A 22,559-nucleotide genomic window follows, 5' to 3' on the forward strand; every position below is an offset into this window, starting at 1 on the left:
CCGGCCTACGCCAGAGCCACAGCAACGCGGGATCCGAGCCGTGTCTGCAACCTACACCACAGCTCATGGCAACGCCGGATCGTTAACCCACTGAGCAAGGGCAGGGACCGAACCCGCAACCTCATGGTTCCTAGTTGGATTCGTTAACCACTGCGCCACGACGGGAACTCCAGAAATACCTTTCTTATAAGTAAACAATGCAGGAAGATTCTAATTACAGTACCAACCAAAAAGATAAAGATATGTTTAAAAAAAGGTTTAAATAAAGGAAAAGACATTTTTTGTTCTTAGACTTAATGATGTGTTGGAAGAAATGTCAATTCTCTCCTTAAGCAAAACATGAAAATAACTTTATTGAAAACACCGTAATTATAAATATTATATGAAAAATAAGTGACAGCAGCCTGGAAAGTTCTGAAGTGAAGAACAATGACTGGGAACAAGTACAAGATATTAAAATACTAGAGCTATAGAAGGTGAAATACTTGAGTAATGTAATATTGATAGATCAAGTGAAGGAGAAGGATTGAGAAGGAAATCGAAATGCAGATGCTTTTATAAACATATGAAAAAATGTTCCACAACTTATTCATAATGAGAGAAAAACAAAAAAGTTTAATGACATACTATTTTTTCACTTTCCAGGGAGAAAACAGTAGGACGGCTTGATGATAACATTGTAGTGGTGCATTGGGATGTGCTGCTGGCAAGAGCGTAATCTGCTAAGTTGCTATGGGGGCATTTTGGCAATATAATGAAGTAAAAAATGCATACACCCTTTGAAATGTATCCTACAGATAAACTTACAAAGATGCTCACAAAAGAGATTATCGATGTGACATGATTTCTAATCACAAAATATTGGAAACAACCTAATACTCCTAGAGGAAGGCTTGGTTAGATAAACTACGGTATGGTAGGTATATCCAAACAATGAAACACTATGCAACTGATATTTTTTTTTTTCCTAGCAATAGTTGAAACATATTTCTGAGATGTACTGATGCTAATTTCATATGTTATGTTTTACATCTGCATCAAAAACCATGCCCTAAACCTTAAGTAACAATGAATGACTTTCAAACAGTTGGGAGGGATGCATATGGGGGTAGTGGAACTCTTATCTTCCAGCCTAACATCCAGGATTCTAAACTCCTCCTTTAGAGAATGAAAAGACAAAGTGCCTACTAGAAATATACTAAAAAATATATTTGAAAGAGCTATTGAAATTATTTTATTGTTTCAAATGCAAGTATTGAAAACAAATGACCCAGGATTTTGCTAAATGTAGACTCATTCAGTATGGATATGTAGTGATTTATAAAATGAAGCCATTCTAAATACTGATATGAAATGATCTCTAAGATGCATCTCTAACCTAAAAAAGAAAGGGGAATATGTAAAAGCATTGTGGGCAGTATCTCACAATTTATGTAAAAAACAAAAAAAGGATGTGTATAAGTCCATAGAATATCTCTGAAGGCTACATAAGAAACTGAACATTGCTCTGGAGGAGGAAGATAAAGGTGGTAAGGGATCTTTTCATTTTTTAAAAAAACTTGTGTACAGTTTGTGTTAAAAAAATTAAACAATGTTTAATTATTGTGTTAACTGTTTTTTAAAAAAAACCGAGAAAGCGCTCAATGTCACTAATCATCAGGGAAATGTAAATCAAAACCAGAGTGAGGGAGTTCCCGTCGTGGCACAGTGGTTAACGAATCCGACTAGGAACCATGAGGTTGTGGGTTTGGTCCCTGCCCTTGCTCAGTGGGTTAAGGATCCTGCGTTGCCGTGAGCTGTGGTGTAGGTTGCAGACGCAGCTCGGATTCCGAGTTGCTGTGGCTCTGGCGTTGGCTGGTGGCTACAGCTCTGATTCGATCCCTAGCCTGGGAACCTCCATATGCCGCGGTAGCGGCCCAAGCAATAGCAAAAAAGCCAAAAAAAAAGCCAAAAAACAAAAAAAAAACAAAAAACCCCAACCATAGTGAGGTATTACTTCACACCACTTAGGATGGCTATTACAGAAAACAAACAAACAAACAGAAAATGACAAGTGTTGGCAATTGGTGAAGATATAAAGAAATCAGAACCTCTGGAGATCCCGTTGCGGCTCAGTGGTTAACAAATCTGACTAGGAACCAGGAGGTTGCAGGTTCGATCCCTGGCCTTGCTCAGTGGGTTAAGGATCTGGCATTGCCATGAGCTGTGGTGTGTGCAGCTTGGATTCTGTGTTGCTGTGGCTCTGGTGTAGGCCGGCGGCTACATCTCTGATTAGACCCCTAGCCTGGGAACCTCCATATGCCATGGGAGCGGCCCTAGAAAAAAGGCAAAAAGCCAAAAAGCCAAAAAAAAAAAAAAAAGAAATCAGAACCTCTGTGTATTGCTGGTGGGAATGTAAATTGTGTGGGTGAAGACACTATGGAAAACAGTATGTTAGTTCCTCAAAAAGTTAAACTTAGAATTACTGCATCATCCAGCAATTCAACTTCTGGGTATATAACCCAAAGATTCTGAAAGCAGAGACTTGAACAGAAATGTGTACATGCATGTTCAGAGCAGCTTTATTCACTGCAGCTAAAAGGTGAAAACAGCCCAAGTGTCCATTGACAGATGAATGGATAAATGACATGTGGTATACAACAAAATATTAGCCTTAAAAAGGAAATTTTGTCACATGCTACAACACAGATGAACCTTGAAGCTATTATGCTAAGTGATGTCTAGAAATGGATGTGGTTATGGCTGCACAATAATGTGAATGTACCTAATGTCATTTAACTGTACACTTAAAAATGGCTAAAACAGTAAATTTTATGTTCTATATATTTTACCACAATTTTTAAAAAATGGAACGCACAAATAGAAAATCTGAAGAGATTTTAATTAATTGCAGGTAAAGAAAGTGACTTAGTCAAGTTAAAATCCTTCCAGAAAAGCCCAGGCCCAGATGGCTTCATTGACCAATTCAGTCAAACATTTAAAGAAGAAAGAATACCAATTCTTCACACATACTCTTCTGAAATACAAAGGAGGAGAAAACATTTCTGAACTCATTCTATGAGGACAATATTACTGATACAAAAGGCAAAGACATCACAAGAAAACTACAGACCAATTTCTCTCATGAATATATGTGCAAAAATCCTAAACAAAATATCAGCAAACCAAATATAGCAACATCTGCAAAGGATTATACGTCATGACCAAGTGGGACTTATGCATGGAATCTAAGACTGATTTAACATTCAAAATTCAATTAAGGTAATATACTATATTAACATAACAAAGAATAAAAACCAAATGATCATCTTGATACACAAAGGAAAAGCATCTGATAAAATCTAAGACCCATTCATGATAAAAATGGTCAATAAACATCCTCAACTTAATAAAGAGCATCTATAAAAAACCTACAGCTCACATCATATTCAGTGGTGAAAGACTGAATGCTTTCTCCCTAAGATTGGGAAGGGGGAAAAGATTAACACCACTGTTTGTATCACTTCTAATCAATATTGTACTGGAATTTGCAGCCAATGCAATCATGCAAGAAAAAGAAATGAAAACATGGAAACATCAGAAGTAAAAACTTGTGTTCACACAACATTAATAACCCCAAAGTGGAAAACAACCCAAATATCAACTGGTACATGGATAAACAAAATGTGACATCTTCATATAGAACGTTATTGAGCAATACATGCTATAACATGGATGAACTTCAAAAACATTACGCTAAGTCAAATAAATCAGACACACAAGACTGTATATTGCATGAGTCAATGCATATGAAATGACCACAAAGGGTAAATCTACATACAATACAGAAGGTAGATGAGTGCTGCCTGGGCCTGAGGTAATAATGGGGATTGATTGCTAATGGAAATACTCTAAAACTGTATTGTGACGATTGTTGCACAACTTTGAAATTTACTAAAAGTCACTGCATTGTACTTTAAATGTACAAATTTTGTGAATTGTTAATTATACCTGAATCAAGCTGTTTAAAAAATGTTAAAAAAGTAACAATTATAATAGTATCCTTTACATTATTATTTTTTTTTGGTCTTTTTTTTTTTTTTTTTTAGGGCTGAACATGTGGCATATGGAGGTTCCCAGGCTAGGGGTCGAACCACCTCAGCCACAGCAATGTGGGATCTGAGCAGTGTCTGCAAACTACACTACAGCTCATGACAACACCAGATCATTAACGCATTGAGTGAGGCCAGGGATTGAACCTGCATCCTCATGGATACTAGTCAGAATTCGTTTCTGCTAAGCCACAACAGAACTCCCTTCCTTTATATTATTAATACCACTGCTTGTTTCTGTATTTTCACATGCTAAAAAATGTAACATGACATTAAATTAAAACATCTAATTATGCCTTCCTCTACTTTACTGGAATAGAAAAATGCAGAAATACTGTTATTTAGGAAAAGCTACTTAGGCCATAAATCTGAGGAATGGATTATGCAAGACCTTTTATTATTCACCTTCCCCCCACCTCCTTCATAAGCATGAGTGATGAAAAATAAACTGTACCTTAAGGGCAAAAAGGGTGTTAGTTTTGCAATTCTTACTAAAGAATGGCTTTCTTGAACATCATCTATCTGATTATCTATCCTTGAGAGAGCTAAAGTTCATTCGGTTGGCTTTCAATAAATTTAAATGTTTTAGACCTTTAGGGCATTTCCTTTAGATATATGGTAGATCAGGGACAATTTAAACTTCCTGTTTTTCTCACAGTAAAGTTCCCACGACACACTTTAGACTTGATCACTGAACCCCTTGGGGCTTTCAAGCTAACCCCTTTCTCCTACAGTCTTTCCCTATTTCCCCTTCATCTTTCTGTTAGCCTTTTCTCGGGATCTTTCCAAATTCTGACATCTACCGTTCCTAATTATTAGCCCTTCCTGATATGTCAACTCCTAGCTTCATCTCACTGGTCAATCCTTTACTGGGGAACAGGGGGGAATCTTCTCTGCTCTTTACGCATACTTGTTCCAGCTGCTTCACCAATTGGCCAGGCCCCATAAGACTGTCATCTTAACTACTACTCCCATGCGTCAGCATTTTCAAAGCAATGCCATAGGTTCTTTGAAAAATTCCTTTCAAGATTCTTATGACATCACTTTTTTATCTAAAGAAATCTGCCCTCTTTTCTGGTACATTTTCCCACATCCATATATGACTACTGTGAGGTCGTTTTACTAAATATAGCTGATGTCTATGAAACAAGAGGCTGTGAGGATTGATGAAAAAAGAGAGTTACATTAGTAAAACACATAATAAGAGTAAAGAAACAGATGGCATCCTTGGCAAGGGTGGGGAAATGTATTCTCTTACACTACTGATACAGTGGTAAACCAGTAGGCAAGGTGGCCACGTCTGTTACAGTTTTAAGAAGGCATCTTCAAGGATACAACTAAATACATTTTTTGACATTCAGAAAAAATTACATTCAAAAACTACTTGAGCCAGTGCCCAATGATATCTCTACATCACAGAGTTCACTGTAATATTGTTTGAACTATATAGTAAACCTGTTGGACTTTACTTTCCATAAAGGCAAGAAGAAAACCTGTTTTCTTCACTGGAATATACCTAACGCCTAGCAGAGGAGGCAGGTGCACGGGAAGATCTGTTGAATGAATAAATGAATGATGATGAAGAGCAGTTTATGCCTGGACCTCTGTTGGTAATTAGCAAGCCAGGAGCGATCTTTCCATTAGAATGCTAGGAGTTCCAGAGCCATGCTTCACTCTTGGCCCTTGTCCTTCAAGTGCACTTTGCTGATCATCAGAGAAAATAGCAAGGGATTTGAATACTCAGAGCCAACCAGTCACAAAACAAATGTCCTACTGCAGTTGTAAGCAACAACAATGCTGTCATGCTTGTAAGTGTATGTCAGATCACACACACACACACACATAAAAAAATAAAATTTTCTCTTCAACTGTTACTTAAAAAAAAAAAATCCTTGGTACATTTTTTTTTCGGCCTTAAATATAAAAGAGATAATCTTCAAAGTAACCATTAGGACTTTGAAATACCCAAGAGTAAAATTTTCAGTTTTATCCCGGTAAACACCGTATGTGATTTGGTTTTATGTCACTTTTCAGAGTTTGAGAAAACCATCCTAAAGAAACAAAAGCCTATCATACTGAGGTGGTGATAAAACATATCTAAAGTTTGAAATGATATTACATCATAAAGACACATGAGGGCACTCTAATCAACCAACAAGAGAAACAGAAAAGACAGTGAAATTAGGTTGACATTTTAGCAACTATACTGAAATTGATGAAGTCCTGGTTTAAAAAAAAAAAAGGGAATATTATAATTTACAGTAAGAAATTTTCTGTACTTGATCCAAAGTCCAAGAAACCAAAAGGATTCTGCAAGTCTGAAAACTGCAGGAAGAATCCATCAAGCTCAGAGTCAAGGTGAGGATTAACCACACCCTTTCCTAAGGATTCGTCAAATTGACCTTGGGGTAGATTTGCCTCTTTCAAGCCTAAATTTTCCTTATAATCCACAATTCCACTTGGTGTTTTACTTGTCCTCCACTGGAAGTAGCCCAGGGATCCATTTCTTTACTCCATCTGTTTTCCTGGGAGAAATGGTGAGTTTAAAGTTTGAACCTTCCCACAAAGCCACTAGTAATGAAACAGCATTTTGTACAAAGGAGCACAGACCACCGAAGAATATATCTCACAAACTTCTTGAGGTTTTAAGTTTGTAAAAACAACTATCACATATAATTTCCTCCATCAAATTCAAAAAATACAGAATAACAAGCATTTAAGTGACCCTTCTTTCAGACCTTCGGCAAGAGAGCAACGTGAACTGCAGAGAGCCGTGGATTCCGAGGCAATCAGGCTCATTCACTAAGGATTATCATTCATCTTAAAGTCACATTCAAACCTGTGCCTCAGCAAAATTACAAATAATTCCCTGTCATCGATCTCTGGGGTCAAACGTAATAGTTAAAATGGAAAGTATTAATACTTTGAATGCCAAGGGTATACTGTGGTTGCATAATAAATCTCTGTTGACTGAATAAACTAGAAGATTCTCTCCATCTCTGGAACGACCTATAGGAAGTTATGACACACTCTGCATTCTCAAACTGCTTATTATTTTATTCCCTTTAATTTCCATCTATTTGAATGACTAAATTCCTGGCCATGATGTTTCAAACTCAATTTCTGTCAACATATTCAGCATTTTTGTTGTTGTTGTTCCGTGGTTTTTGTTAAAGACCCTGGTGAATTCTGATTTCTACCTTTTGCTGAATTTGGCCATCAGGGTGTATCCAATTAGGCTCAATCTATACTAAAAACAGAACATGCTCAAAAATGTGCTAATTTAGAGGATACATTTCTAAATTCCCTGTTCTTTTTAAAGTGATTCTGGTTAACTGATGGTGCCAGTGAATTTTCCTCAGTTAAAGCTGCCTGATATTATAGTCATTAAAATCCTGACTAAGAAGGCGATATCTAAGGATTACAATGTCATCCAATGTCATCCAATGTCTTCTCCTGGGTGTGTGAAAAGCTACCAGAAGTTAGAGAACTATAAATGGCATCACAGAGCCTATAATGGGTAGTAAAGACACTAACTTGTGCATTCAACTGGCATGTTCTGATATAGAGCCCTTTAGACTTTAGGAAGTTCCCAAAGTTTAATTTTCTACCAATAATCTTTAAGATCTTAATTCAATCAAACTAAAATTTAAGGCTAATTTAAAAAATAGCTTTGAATTAACTTTCTCTTGCTTCTTCTCCATAAGAGATAATCTAGCATGTGCCAGGCACTGTGCAAAGTGCTGGAGGCCTTGCCTTCATTAAGCAACAAACTCCTAAGGAAAGAATCTTGGGTTCAGATCTTGACTCTACTACTTTTTTCATCTGTGTAATTTTGAGCCACTTGAATTCCTTGAGGCTCAGATTTTTTTTTCTGTTATAAGTGGGAATACTATCACCTAGATCAAAGGATGAAATGGGACAGTAAATAGCAAGCACCAGCACAGTGGCTAGCACACAATAAGTGCTCCATAAAAGGTAGCAATCATTCTTTTTAACTCCAAAGGTTGTTGCTTCTTGTAATATTTCAACTTCACCCTTTAATCTATTCTCAACAATATTCACGGACTTTGACAATCCTTCAGAAATGATTTATTCAACTACTATTTAGGAGCATCACACAATGGGGGTGTGGGAATATGAAGAGTCTGTAAGAAGTAGGACAGACATAAGACCAATGATTACAAGTGCTATCAAAGGAAGTTTGCCATTGAAACATATAAAAGGGGTACCTAATTCAAGGAAACACTAAAGAAGTGCTATTTAAACACAGACCTGAAACATGAAGAAATGAGCCAGGCAAAAAGTGTTGGAGGCAATGGAACACACTTAAAGTCCCAGAGGCAAAAGAGAGCAGGCGGACTTCAAGGAACTGAAAGACATACAATACAAACGGAACAAGGAGGTCAAGAGAGGAGAGCTAGACATTAGCCTGGAGAAGTCAGCAGGGCCAGAATCTACAGGATCAAGCAAGTCAAGTCAAGAATTTTAAGGAGTTCCCTTGTGGCTCAGCAGGTTAAGGATCCAGCATTGACAATGCTGTGGCTTGGGTCTGATCCCTGGCCTAGGAACTTCTGTATGCCGCAAGTGCGGCCAAAAAACCCCTCCCAAACCAAAAATAAAAAATAAAAACCCCAAAACCACAAAACTCTAAAACAGAACAACAAAAAAATAATTTTAAGACTATCCTAAGGGCAAAGGAAGCTACCAAAGGGTTTTAAAGGAACACTGCAATTTAAAACAACTTCTGGGCATGGAGTAGGGAATGGATTTGAGGGTGGGAGACCAGTTAGAAGGTTTTGTTGAATTTCAAGTGTCAAGTGAAAAGAGCCCCTACAAAGGCTGTATTGGTGGTACTGGAGAGAAACAGACCAGTTTAAGAACTGCAGAATCACCAAGATATGGTCATAGATTGTACGTGGGAAGGGTGTTTGGGGAAGTCATAATCTCCAAAACAAGAATGTACTCTATAAAAAATATTTCTGTGTTTCATGATAGAAATACAAAACATGGTTTATCACATATTCAGGAAGCAGTACACAAAGTTAAAAATTTTTAGGCCCTAGGAAAATTTATTCCAACTCTATGGGAGGCATGATACAAAAAAGAAGCCTGCTTACTGAGTGTCAGTGTTCTTGAAACACTTTGCTGTGTCAATAGATATTCTCACAGAATCATCAACTACCTTATTCCTCTAAGGCATTTTATGATTCTTGAAAGAAAAATAGTTTCTCTTTCCCCCTTTTTTATCTTCTTTAAATGAGGTAAGCAGGAGGATTTCATAAGCAAACCAAAGCATATGTAAACTAAACCCTAACTCTCTGATACCCTCAGCAAATGAGCTATTATGGAAAAGAACTGTTTTCCATTTTCCTGCCTCTGCACCGAGCATACATACCAAATGTGATTTATCCTTTATCAAGAAAACATGGTCTTTATTTCAAGCACTCAGGTGCAAAGCTCTTTTGCTTCTAAAGCTGAACCCTCTTCAAGGAAAGCCCTAGCCTACTCACCTTGCTTAACTGTTAAAGAGTCTCCTTTCCATAGAGCTGTCTCCCACTCCCCCAACCCCCATCATCCTCTAAATCCCTAAACACTGAACATGCTTCCATTTACCATGAAAACAGTGAAATATCATTTATTACTTTTGTATCTTCTTCATTGCACACTTCTTTTGGATATGGGTGGTGACTTTCAATTTGGCATTTTTACATGTCTTGAAAACTGACCCAGAAGCAAATTGATATCCTCAAGGTTTACTGATCTGTGTCCTTCTCCTTACCTAAACAGCTTTAGTGTTGAATCTACTTCTATTTCTCTGACTCCTCAGAAAACAGCTGAAACTCTGAAGAGCACAGGCCCTTAGCGTGTGTGTGCAGGCACCAGCCTGGGCTGCACACTTTGGAAAAGCATGCTCAAACAATTAAGAAAATGCACATTTTATTTTTCTACTAAAATTACAGGAAAGTAAAGATTTACAACACTTGGCTGCAGGAATGCGAATTTTAAGAGGTTGAGAAACAGCATCTCACACCTGCTTTTCTACTAATACCATACAGTTGGAATAAACTAGTTAAAGTAGCTAAATCTGTGTGCACACAGAGTAACGTGGCTCAAAATAAAGGCCTGAGCAGCCTCCCTACAAGCCAAGTGTTTTGAGTTTTGTGATGCAGAGAATTTTCCAGGTATCCTGGCAGGCTCCATCTAATCTTGGCTCATACAGTCCCTACAGCCCTAGACTGAATGCCTTGACACTTAAACCATATTATACAGGGTTTAAAACTTAAATCTTCCACGATCATACCATACCATGATCTCGTCCTTCTCTGAATATCAAAGACAGTTAGGAGTCTATAACAGAAAACTTAAGTGATTACTCTGCCCAATATTTTCTAAACTCTGCTCATATGTAACCAAAGCCTTTTCAAAAACTGTAAGAAACGCTAATCAAACGCCAATCGCGTGGAAAGAAGTTAACCAATTATAAAACTCACATGGCAGCTGTGAAATCAGTCAAACCTAGTTCATAAAGCCCAACCTCAGTTCGTGTGTGAAGTAAGGTGACAGAGTCAATCTCTTATCTAACCACAGGAGCCGCCAAGGGATAAATAAGATCTGGGGGTCGGGGGTGGGAGGTGGGATTCAAACTCAACCACAAGGAGCAGCTTTCCTTGGTTCACCCCACTTTCTAAGTCTCTAACTGCCACCCCTCTTCCGCGACGGTTCCCACCACAAGTTGGAAACGACGAAGTCCAAAAGGATATGGCATCACCTTTGCCCTCTGACCTAGGAGCAGAGACTCACCAATTTCATATTGGACTTTAGGTTGTTCAATATCAGTCACTGGACTCCTCAGAACCAGAAAGCCTCTTCCGGTTCAATCTCCGCCACCCGCCAGCCTCGAGCATCGCGGGACATGCAGTCTTTCTTCCCTACGCCCCCTTCCGGATGCATCATGGGAAATGTAGTCCTGTCTTCTTGCATCATGGGAACTGTGGTCATCTTTCCTTTTTCTCTCTTTCCTCCTTCCTTCGGCTCAAATTCTTCCCCGCCGCCAAATCATTCTCCCTCTCCATCCCAGCATGATATCATGTCCCCTGTCTGGGCCCAGAGCCCACGGTATTCTGGGATGTGTAGTCCCTACGACTCTGGCGCCCCTTTCCCCTCCTCCCTGTGGGAAGGCGAATGGCGCAGGTCTTGCCGGGAGCTGTAGTCCCCCAGGGCCTCCGGGCGCCGAGTCCCGCGCTTTTACTCGAGGGAGTAAGAAACTACAACTCCCAGGGCCGCCCGGCGGCAGCAGGTGGGAGCGGGGCTGTTGATATCAATATGGCGGTTGTCAGCCAGACAAAGACAGTCAGTCTGATGTGATTGAGACAAGGGAGGTTTTCAGGGGGAGACTGGGAGATAGGGGCCTCCCCTCCCCCTTCTCCTCTTCCTGCGCCGGCCTCAACCCCTCCCCAGTCCCCTCCCGACGGGCGCCCCACGCGGAAGACACCCCTCCCCCTCCCGCTTTCCCCTCCTCCCTACCTCAGCCCTTCGTACTGGGACGTTGGGGAGGGGGCTGTGCCGGGCGGAGAGAACTCAGCAAGGATTCTGAGGTGAGTCGAGCGATTTGGAAGGCGGGCTCCCTCAAGTCTCTTTCTTCACTTCTTTCTCTTCACTTTTTTTCTTTTTTCTTTTTGGAGGGGTTTGGGAGAGAAAGTGAGTGGGCCGGGGGTGGGTCTCTTAGGCGGCCCGACTGAGAGGAGGGAGGAAGCGTGGGGCTTCCGAGGGGGGTGACCCGGACGCAGGGTCTGGGGTGGGGCAGTTTGTGGGGGGCGAAAATGGAAAGGCGTCGGCTGCTCCCTAACTCTTTCCTCCTGGTTACCTCCTTGGTGGGCGGAAGGTTTGAATCCTGGAGGTGGGGTCTCTTGTTTGGAGTTTGGGAAACTGTGAGGGGAATTTGAGGTGTGGGTTTGTTTGGGGTGCAGAACTGTATTTGAAACTGGGTGACGTGTACTTGGGTGATGTGTTAGCCTTGAATAAATGTCTCTAGAGAGGAAGTTCGGGAGACGGAGTCGGAGCTTTTAGCTGGGCCTGGGCGGAGAAGCGTGCGCGAGGTGCGGGTCCTGGACCTCTGGGCTGGCGCCGCGGCGCGGGGTGGCCGTGGGGAGCAAGTCGTTTGTGTCCCATCGCCCGCTCACACTCCTTCTCCCATCCTCCCAGGGACACATCCCAACCCCAAACTCAGGGTAGGAGCACTGTAGACGTGAGATGCTGTGTGGATGGCTTTTTGCATCCCGAAGTCGGTAGCTAGGTGGGAAAGGAAAAGTGTTCTTAATATTTTATTCCGGAACCGTGTTTTGGTTACACTGTTGGGGCTACTTTGAAACGAGTCCTCCACCCACCGTTACCCCGAAACAGTAGGTGGAGGGATCTCGTTGCCGTCTTCGTGTTCAGTAGATTAAACACTAGTTAACATTCGGGGGCGTGGGGCGGGGGTCGAGAGTGCTGGTATGTGTACGCGTCTCTTTCTGGGTGTCAACTGAAGACACAGAATAACTGTTGTATATCCTGAGATAGGGCGATTTATTTTCGTAGTAGGAGAAACTGTTGGAAATTATTGGGGGTCCGGGGCGGGGGTGGGGGGAATCGCCGAAAGGCGCTGCTTGTATTTTTCCTCTACCCCACCCTGTTCTGTCTCGCATTTGTTTGAAACCTGGTGTGGAAAAGACGGGAAACATTGGGTGAGTGAGGGGGAGAATGCAGTTAGCATTAAAGATACTATACCATGTAAAGTTGAATGCTGGTAAAAAGTGATTGCTTTTATTTACCTCGGAGCTTTAAAAACCCTCTGTATCATATAGGGTAGAGTGATGTGACTAGTTCATTTCTTTGGGATTCTGCAGGTATTGAAACCTTTGCCTTCTCTACCTGCCTGCTCGCCTGCCTCCCTTCCCTCCTTCCTTCCTTCATTTCTTCCTTTCTTTCTTGGCATGGTACGTTTCTCTTCCTGGATGCCTCCTGCGCCTGTTTGTTTAGCTTGTGCTATATGGTCGTGCTTTCTGTGGTCGTGCTCTAAAATACATCATTCAGTGAAAACGAACTGCATTTGTTTTTATTTTGCATTCATTCCACAGGTAATTATCACATCAAGATTGAGGTGCTTTGCATTACACTTATTTTAAAATAGCACAACTAAGTTAGATCTAGTTGAGTTAATGTGTGTAAGTCAAGTTTGGAAAATTTGAATTCTGATTTTTTTTCGAATTTCAGTTAGAGTTATAAAGGAAAGGATTGCAACATCTCTTGTTTCTCACAATCTTTTAAATAACATTACACCAGGAGAATTTAAGATATTTTGTACTTTCTTCAGTCTGAAATATAATTTTTCAATACCCATTCTTTTATAACATATTTTTAGTGTAATGGACGTTTAATAAAGGAATTGACATGATTTATCTTTCAACTGCTGAGAATTTAATGTATTTACATAATTTGGCTCCAAATTTACCAATTCTTGAACCTATCAGTTAAGGATCTTAGATTCCATAAAAACTGAAAAAGTAACATAGTGTGTAATTTTATGGTACATTTTATAACCTTTGATTTGAAATTTGTGCAATTGGTCATTCACAGATAAGCTGACTATAAGCATGAGGTAGCATATATATTTAGATTGACCTGAATAGAAAAAAATTTGATGTTTTCTAAATCTCAAATTTAGAATATACAATATGTTGATACAAAGCTGAGTTTTTAATTTGTTACAGACTAGGATTTACAGAACTATTTGTTTTAACCTTCTGCTTTAGCCTGAAATGTTACCTTGTAAAAAATGGAGAAAAATCCTATATAACTATTAATAGAATGCTTTTTTGCTGAAAGAGTCCATTAAACATTGTTTTAAAATGTTTCATAATTATTTTAGAAAAAAACTAAAATGTTTGTTAAGAGTTGGAAAAATGTTAAAATATGAGGATATTTTCTCTTCCACCCACCCTCACCTCGGATTTAATTTTTGTTTGTTTTCTTCCACAGAAATGCAAAGTTACTTGCTGGGAAAAGCATTCATTAAACTTTTTCTAACTAGTGGTTGTGTTGAAACTAGATATATTCCTTGCATTTGATGGGGTGATTCTGTTGCATTTTAGGCACTGAGCATTAAAATGATGTAAAGCCTTTACTGCAGGTTGAAGCATAAAACATTCTCAGCATGTGGAAGTCATATGGTTTACGAAAAAAGTAGAAAATTAGAGCATTGGTGCCTGTCCAGCTTAAAATTTCATCCCGTAACTGTGAAGGACATTTATTTAATATGATTGCTTCTAAAAATGTTGCCTGTCTAATGGGAAGTTGAAATTCCAGATTGTTTTTAACCAATCTGTTGCTAGTTTAGTGTATTACATATTGTGAATACTGTGGTTGCAAATGTGCATCAAGGAGCCTTTAGGGGTCAGCTTTATATCAAACGTCTTTAGTGAGGCTTCATTTTTCACTGCTGTACACATAGATTTCAGTCTTTTTAGCACAAATCTTTATTTATTTATTTATTTTGGCTTTTTGCCATTTCTAGGGCCGCTCCCTCGGCATATGGAGGTTCCCAGGCTAGGGGTCTAATCGAAGCTGTAGCCACCGGCCTAAGCCAGAGCCACAGCAATGTGGGATCCGAGCCCCGTCTGCAACCTACACTACAGCTCACGTTAACCCACTGAGCAAGGGCAGGGACCGAACCCGCAACCTCATGGTTCCTAGTCGGATTTGTTAACCACTGCGCCACCACAGGAACTCCTGGCACAAATCTTTAGTTGATGCATCACTGATAGAAACTTAATAGCTCAGTATTGGTAACTTATAAATATATTGCAAGAAACCTTTCACTGTTTTCATCACTTTAAAAATAGAAGTAACCAATTAATGGCAATTTTTATGGCAAGTATTGATTGGGATGGCACGGCATGGCATGGCTTGGCTTGTTTTGGAAGATAGTAAACACATAAATATTCCTATTTATGCTTATTTGTTCATTTTTGATTTTTTGTTTAAGTCCATCCCACTTGTAATGTTTCAGATAGCTTCCATGTTTCCTGTAATACCCCATTTTGCTTTTTCTATTCATTTTTTTGCAGCTCTTCTGTTACTTGTGTATGCAGATCTTTAAACTTGAATTATTTCTCTTGGAATTGGAAATTTACCTTAGAATGTCATTTTTCATACATGAAAGTTGGTGTACTTCTCAACTTTTAAAAATATGAATATAGATTAAATTTTAAAATGCTCGGTGAAAATGTGTTGAGCTTGTTTGTTTTGTGGACCAGCTTTATTTAGGGTTTCGTTTTTGTTTTTTGGCTTCCAGAATTAAATTTATAGCTCCTTTTGCTATTTGGCTGTATATTTCTCTTTAACTCTTGGCTTTTACTTCTTAATTTAGTAGAACTTTATAAAAAAAGTTGTCTATGAATGGAAATCATGGCTTGTCTCGTGTCATATATTTACATATGCACTCACGTATATTAGGAGTTCCAGTCCTGGCTCAGCAGTTAATGAACCCGACTAGCATCCATGAGGACATGGGTAGGATCCCTGGCCTCACTCAGTGGGTTAACGATCTGGCATTGTCCGTGGGCTGTGGTGTAGGTTGCACACATGGCTCCCATCCAGCATTGCTATGGCTGTGGTGTAGGCCAGCAGCTACAGCTTCAATTTGACTCCTACCCAAGGAACGTTCATATGCCGTAGGTGCAGTCCTAAAAAGACAAAAAAAAAACCCACAACACCTTTATGTTTGTATATGAAATTGGTATATAGCTATTAGACATGCAACCCATAAAAGAGGACTCTGAACCGTAAATAGCAGGAAACTCTATAAACAGTGGCTCAAGCTAAAAACCAGACTAAGCACTACCATGTGTTGTCCACTATAGAAGCTATGGAGATTTTCACAATCACTGCAAACAGTGCTTTTAACAGATTCTGCCAAAATCTATTTCTCTCAAGGCCGCTGATATTGAAAATTTTCTCTAAATAATATTCAGTAATATGTGATTTAGATCCTACATTCCTAGGCACCTTTCCCCCAAGATGCCATGCTAGCCTGAGTAAAGAGTATAAAGATTTTTTCCAAGTGATTATTTGATATCCAACTTTTTAGTTAGAGCCTGTTTAAATATAACCCAGTGCTTTAGATAACTTGTAGATAACTTGTTTTTCTTGATCTCAGATGAAACAAGTTGGAAATTTACTATAACATTGTTTTGGATACTTTCCAAGAGCATTTTAGTTACTGGAAGGCCCTGGCTTTAGCATAGTTTTATGCTTACAGTGGTAATGAAGTTACAGTAAGTTTTTCTAGTGGTTATTATAATCCTAATGCAGTATTTTACAGCTCTTTGGCTTGGGCTATAAGGGTAGTAGGGTTTTTGTTTGCTTGTTTACATTTATAAATAAGAGAAAAAAGAACATAGCTGATTTAACTTTAAAGTTATGAGTTATTTTACTTTTTTTGGATCTTACGTGTCTACAGACCCTTTCTATAAGTGATGAAATGATTCTAATCCATTTAAAGGCCATTTAAATTTTTCTTATTTAGAGTGCTGATGATAGGAATGTTTACTAAATTTCGCAGATTCTCTGTAGCTTCTCTGTCCATCTTATGTTCAGTGATGGTTTGCATACAGTTTATCAAAAACATTTAATGGCTCTCTTTCTTGTATGCATATTAAACAATTAGTATGGAGTTGCCAAGTGGCAGTAATTTTAAGTTATATAGTTACATTTTTCACAATGGAAAGTCAGAAGCTGTGGCTGTTGCTGAAATGAGGGTGATTTAATGCTAAACCTTTCTGCTTTAAGATTTTGATAAAGTAATAGTATTATTAAAACGTGAAGCTGTTGACTTGGACCTAGTCAGTGAGGCCTTGGAATCGACCTCACTCTCCCTTTTCCAGTTGTGAAGTCAAATTGATTTATCGTTTGTATCTATCTATTCACTTATTTTTGTTCTATTGCTATTCCTTTAATTTAGGCCTTCATCATTTCCATCTTTCCGTGTTATTCTCTTAACTAACTTTCTACTTTTCAGTTTTTTTTCCTCAGTCATTATTCACTTCTACCTGAGAGATCTTGCTAAAAGAAAATATGATTTTGATTGTTGGTCATACTTGGCTTATAATCATTCATTGGCTCCTTAGCCTTTCAGAGAAATCCAAACTGTCATTCTACCATATCCAAACCTTGGCTCTGCCACTTACTAGCTATGTGACCTTATGCACATCATTTAATCTGTCTTGCCTGAGTTTCCTCATCTGTTGGATGGGAATAAATAGTCCTTACTTCATAGGATTATTGTGAGCCCTTAGAATGATTTTTAGTCGTTAGAATGCTCTGTTGTATCATAAATATTAACTATATAATTGTCATGTTATACCAATATTTCATGTTCTGGTTCTTGCCTTATATTTTATCATTATAGATCCTAAACCTCATACCTTATCTTGCCAAACTACTAGTAGGCCAAACAAGCTTCTTTAGCATAGATTAGAAGGAGGGTTGGGTGTAGTCTGTGAGGATTGTAGTTGTTAGAGTCTTCAAAAGTAAAGAATTGCAAACTGTAGAGTATATTGCTTTGTAAAGAATACTTCTATGTTCTGTTCCTGTGGCTTCTATTTTTTTTTTCTCCCTAAGTAGAAAGTAATATTAGTTAAATTATTGTCTAATTCAGGCTACAATGTTAAAATTCTAGCCATGTTAATCCATTTTAATATTGCTTACCTAGATTTCCCCTTGTTCATCTTTTCTTCTCACTTAACTTCATTAAAGTCCTATTAACTTTGTGTAGTTCTTTTCACTCCCCCCCCCCCACAAATCTGAAGTCTCATTCCATTTTAGGGAATATGTTTTCTGTACATTGCTATTAGACAATTGAATAGTTGCATTATATGATCTGGAAGCCATTTTAGACATACATCTGTTTTATTTACATACAAATTTTGTTTTGTTTTGTTTTTTGTTTTGTCTTTCTGCCTTTTCTAGGGCCGCTCCCGTGGCATACGGAGGTTCCCAGGCTAGGGGGTCTAATCAGAGATGTAGCCACCAGCCTGTGCCAGAGCCACAGCAGTGCAGGATCCGAGCCGTGTCTGTGACCTACACCACAGCTCACAGCAATGCCAGATCCTTAACCTACTGAGCAAGGCCAGGGATCGAACCCGCAACCTCATGGTTTCTGGTCGATTCATTAACCCCTGAGCCACGATGGGAATTCCTACATGCTAATGTTTATACTCGAGGTTGGGTGGCGCCACCACTTCAGTTGATTTTACCAAGTGGTAGATATATACATATGGTGATTTATATCTATGTCTCATTTTTCTCAAGGAGGAGAAAGAGTGTCCTGTTTTTAATTAAACTGAGTCTCATAAAAATAAATGTTACCCAAAATAATTGTATAGAGGAAACAGGATGACAGCTAAGGTATCAGTTCAGACTTTAGAATGTAATTTTTGTGGGAGACTGTATTATGACTGTAGTTTGCAACTGCTAATTTAGCCAGCATTTGCAACTTCATGAACATAATTGTTCATTGTGGAGAACTTGAAAGTAGCTATTCTGAATATTATCTTTATTTGGTTGAAAATCCATTTTCTGAAATCAAAGATTGCCTGTGTTTAGTTTTACATTGTAGCTATGTTAGAACCATTCAGAACAAGAATAGTTGCTGTGCACTTTGTTGTCTGGTTGCTGTATACCTTGTTGTCTGCTGAAGACCTCCCTGTAAAGATGGCATGATCTTATTTATTTGGAATACTGTACCATGTTTTTCTTTTCTTTTTTTTTCCTTTTTAGAGCTGCACCTGCAGCATATGGTAGTTCCCAGGCTAGGGGTCAAATTGGAGCTGCAGCTGCTGGCTTAAGCCACAGCAATGCCAGATGTAAGCTGCATCTGCAACCTGCACCACAGCTTGTGGCAATGCTGGATCCTTAACCCACTGAGTGAGGTAAGGGATCAAAGCCATATCTTATGAGTCAGGTTCTTAACCTGCTGAGCTACAACAGGAATTCCTATACCATGCTTTTTGGTGAACTCATTTTTCTCTGAATATGGAAGTTCTAAGGTTAAATATAAATTTCTTTTGAGAGGTTTTTTTTCCCCTTTAGAAGTTCTTTCCTTTAAATAAAGTATAATAACTAAATGTATAATAATATAATTTATAGTTTTTAAAAAAATATTGGTTGCATTTTAATGCAACACAAGCACCAATTGACCTGATTTTCTTTTGTAAACTAAGATATTGCTAATGACCACAGTGATTGCTTACTTTTAAATTCCTTAGTCGACAGTAAATCAATTAAGTGCCTCTAGTCTTTTTTGACCATGAAAGGTGGTGTGTATTACCTGGTTTAAGTCTCAGTTTTCTTGTCTGCTGAACAGGGTATTTAGGTTAATTTTTTTATTTATATGGTATGTTTTTATCATTAATTCAACTAAAAGTTGTTTATTTATTTACTTTTAAACTTTAAATAATTATAAATTCACAGGAAGTTGCAAAATAGTAGAGAGGGCCCTACACCTTTCACCCAGTTTCCCATAATGGCTACATCTTACATAACTTTAGTACAATATTAAAACCAGGAAATTGACATTATGTGTGTGTGTGTAGTTCTATGCCATTTTATCACATCTATGAATTCTGTAACCACCACCACAATCAAAACACTGAACTAATCTTTTAGAGATTAAATGAATCCTCTTACTCACAAATTCTTTTGTTTTATCAGTATAACTATGGAGAAAGATACCAATTGTTGGATCATTAATTTCACTCTTTTGCCTTTTGTAGTAGTTTGGAAATTCTTTTGGCACATCTTAAAAGATTTTATGGAAAATTCCAATTAAACTTTCTTGTAAGAATTTAAAAATTGGCAAGCTTTACTTAGTTTGTTGTGTGGTGAAAGAACAGAGACCACTCCAACAGAGAAAAAAGCCAAATTAGGAGTCTTTATTACTGGCCAGGGCCACACACTGCCTAAAAGCAGCTTGAGTGTGAAGCCCTGAACAAAGAAACCGACCGCGTTTATAAAGGCAAACTTACATCCAGGTTGGGAGGGGGCACGCATGCATAAGCAGGGGTGTAGAAGCAAAGCTGGTGGTTAAGTTACTTTAAACCTTAACTAGTAATAGTGTTTAGGTTAAATAGTAACGATTTAGGGTAAGGGCGGTATTTCCTGACTTCAAGCAGGCAGTTTATGCTGGTGCCAAAGAGGTGGTTAGATGAGTAACCATGTAGCAACTGCAGTTCTCCTTATCAGCTAACTTTGTTCTCTAAGGAAGGGGGCAGGCAGCAGGGGAGGCTTAGGTGCCCAGTTGATTACATTACACCTGCGCTGTGGAATGTCGACAAGGCCCAGGCCTATGTCCTTCAAGTTGAAGATTTATAAAATTAGTTTCTATTGAATTTTTTTTTGTAAAAGTTAACAATAATATTGAAAATTTGTGTGGTTTAAATGAATCAAGGCTTAAGTGTTATATTTCTTGCCAGAGAAGATTATGCCAGAATCTGTATTAGACAAAATTGTTGTTGTTCTGATGGTTGGTCTTTGACAGTGTTGAAGCAAACTTGTTTTTTAATTCATTGTGAGCTCATGTTTTAGTTATATTTTGGATTTGTTGTGAGGGAACTGTCTTCAAAGAAAGTCAGTTCAAAGATTGTTTTCAGAGAAAATATCTTTAGAGGAAAAAAGTGGTAAAAATTATTTTTGTTAATCTAGTTACAAAGAGGGACCATCAAGTTAAAGGCTAGTGATATCACTGACCTTTGCCTCCCTTTATCAGCTGTGAGTTATAAAGCCTGTCTTCAAAGATGAGGCTATTAATCCAATGTACTCCTGGTTATTACAGACCTCAAACAACAAAGGTCTACACTAAACAGGCTTACAAAATATTTTCAAATATATTAACAGGAGTTCCTGTTGTAGTTCAATTGTAACAAACACTGTTGGTATCCATGAGAACTTGGGTTTGTTCCCTGGCTCTTTGGGTTAAGCATCTGGTGTTGCAGTGCACTGAGGTGTCAGTCACAGATGGGGCTTGGATCTGGTGTTGCTGTGGCTGCAGCTCCAATTCAACCCCTAGCCTGGGAGGTGAGACTCTAAAAAGAGTAAATAAATAAATAAATAAATAAATAAATATCAACAGAAGAGATTTATCAAGTGGTTTTTGTCTCTGGGTGGGATTAGAGGCGGCTGTGGCTGTGTGCCTGAGGGGTCTTTAGGCCGCTTGTTACTGATGGGTGGGGCTGTGATCCCACCTGGATTGTTGTTTGCCCTGGGGCTTCTCAGCGCTGATGGGTGGGGCCAGATTTTCCCAAAATGGCCACATCCAGAGAAAGGCATGCTGATGAATATTCCCAAGAGCTTTGCTTCCAATGTCCTTCCCCCACTACAAGCCACATTCACCCCTGTTTTCCCAGGAGGTCCTCCAAGAACTGCAGTCAAGTCTGACCCAGATTCCTTTGGAGACTTTGCTTTGCCCTGGGACCCAGTGCATGTGAAAGTCTGTGTGTGCCTTTCAGGAATGAGGTCTCCATTTCCCCCAGTCCTGTGGAGCTCCTGCACACAAGCGCCACTGGCCTTCAATGCCAGATGCTCCAGGGGCTCTTTCTCCCAGTGCCAGATCCCCAGGCATGGGGATTTGACATGGGGCCCAGAACTCTCACTCATGTACGTGAGTCTCTGTGAACCAGTTAGTTTCCAGTCTGTGGGGCTTCCCACCCAGGAGGTATGGGGTTGCTTATGTCGTGTAATTGCCCCTCCTACTTCTTGATGTGGCCTCCTTTGTCTTCTGGAGTAGGATATCTTTTTGAAAGTTTCCAGTCCATTTGATTGAAGGTTGTTCAGCATTTGGTTGTAATTTTGTTGTTTTTATGGAGAGAAGTTGAGCTTCAGTCCTTCTATTCTGCCATCTTAATCCCATCTCCTATCAGATGGTTTTTGTCTCCTTTGGAATTGAGACAATTTTTTTGTCGACACTGATAATTTGCTTTGAAAATGTCAATTTTAATTTGTTTCATTGATAAGAATATAGTAAATATTGGTGGTACTTCCTGATATGTCAGATTCATATTTAGAGAACTTATTGGCCATCTGAGATTTGACTTTCTTCCTGGTACAATTTTTTTCTTTTTGGATTTATCCATTGCCAGCTTTTTATATATCTTGGTATACATTCTAAAATAAATAGTGCTTTTAATCAGGAACTGTGTGGCTTCAAGGAGAGATTGTTGTAGGGATCCAGCTCTTTTAGATTGATGAACTAGACCTTGTGCAAGTGAGAGAACTGTCAGGATCTAAGAAGCTAGTCTCCCTGGCTCTCATTTTGAGGATATATGGTTTCTTGTCTTATTTATGTGTCTGCTTCATCTACCTTTCCTAATTCTCTCTTTCACTTCTGTTTGTCTTACTATAGTTTTTCATAGTTTCTGCTTCTCCATAACT

At 38.9% G+C, this 22,559-nt stretch overlaps 2 protein-coding genes across 10 annotated transcripts in view; one reads left to right on the forward strand and one right to left on the reverse strand.

Annotated features, from left to right (window-relative positions):
• The window catches only part of INTS9 (integrator complex subunit 9), a 115,346-nt gene extending 104,137 nt beyond the window's left edge, over positions 1–11,209 (reverse strand). Inside the window, exons 1-2 of one of the 3 annotated variants that reach the window (XM_021072407.1) lie at positions 10,896–11,194; positions 8,367–8,463 (exon numbers count right to left, since the gene is read on the reverse strand). In XM_021072407.1, the coding sequence (XP_020928066.1) occupies positions 8,367–8,375 (9 nt within the window). In that variant the 5' untranslated portion in view covers positions 8,376–8,463; positions 10,896–11,194. Of the gene's footprint in view, positions 1–8,366; positions 8,464–10,895 lie in introns of all 3 variants that reach the window. The other 2 variants (XM_001928998.7, XM_021072408.1) reach the window with 2 other exon arrangements.
• HMBOX1 (homeobox containing 1) overlaps positions 11,376–22,559 on the forward strand; it is a 202,472-nt gene continuing 191,288 nt past the window's right edge. For 3 of the 7 annotated variants that reach the window (XM_005670463.3, XM_005670458.3, XM_001926736.7), the window contains exon 1: positions 11,376–11,689. The gene's annotated coding sequence lies outside the window, so the exon portion shown is untranslated. The remainder of the gene's footprint in view (positions 11,690–22,559) is intronic. The other 4 variants (XM_005670459.3, XM_005670460.3, XM_005670461.3 and 1 more) reach the window with 2 other exon arrangements.

This window comes from Sus scrofa, chromosome 14 (assembly GCF_000003025.6).
Source record: "Sus scrofa isolate TJ Tabasco breed Duroc chromosome 14, Sscrofa11.1, whole genome shotgun sequence".
Classification (NCBI taxonomy): Eukaryota; Metazoa; Chordata; class Mammalia; order Artiodactyla; family Suidae; genus Sus; species Sus scrofa.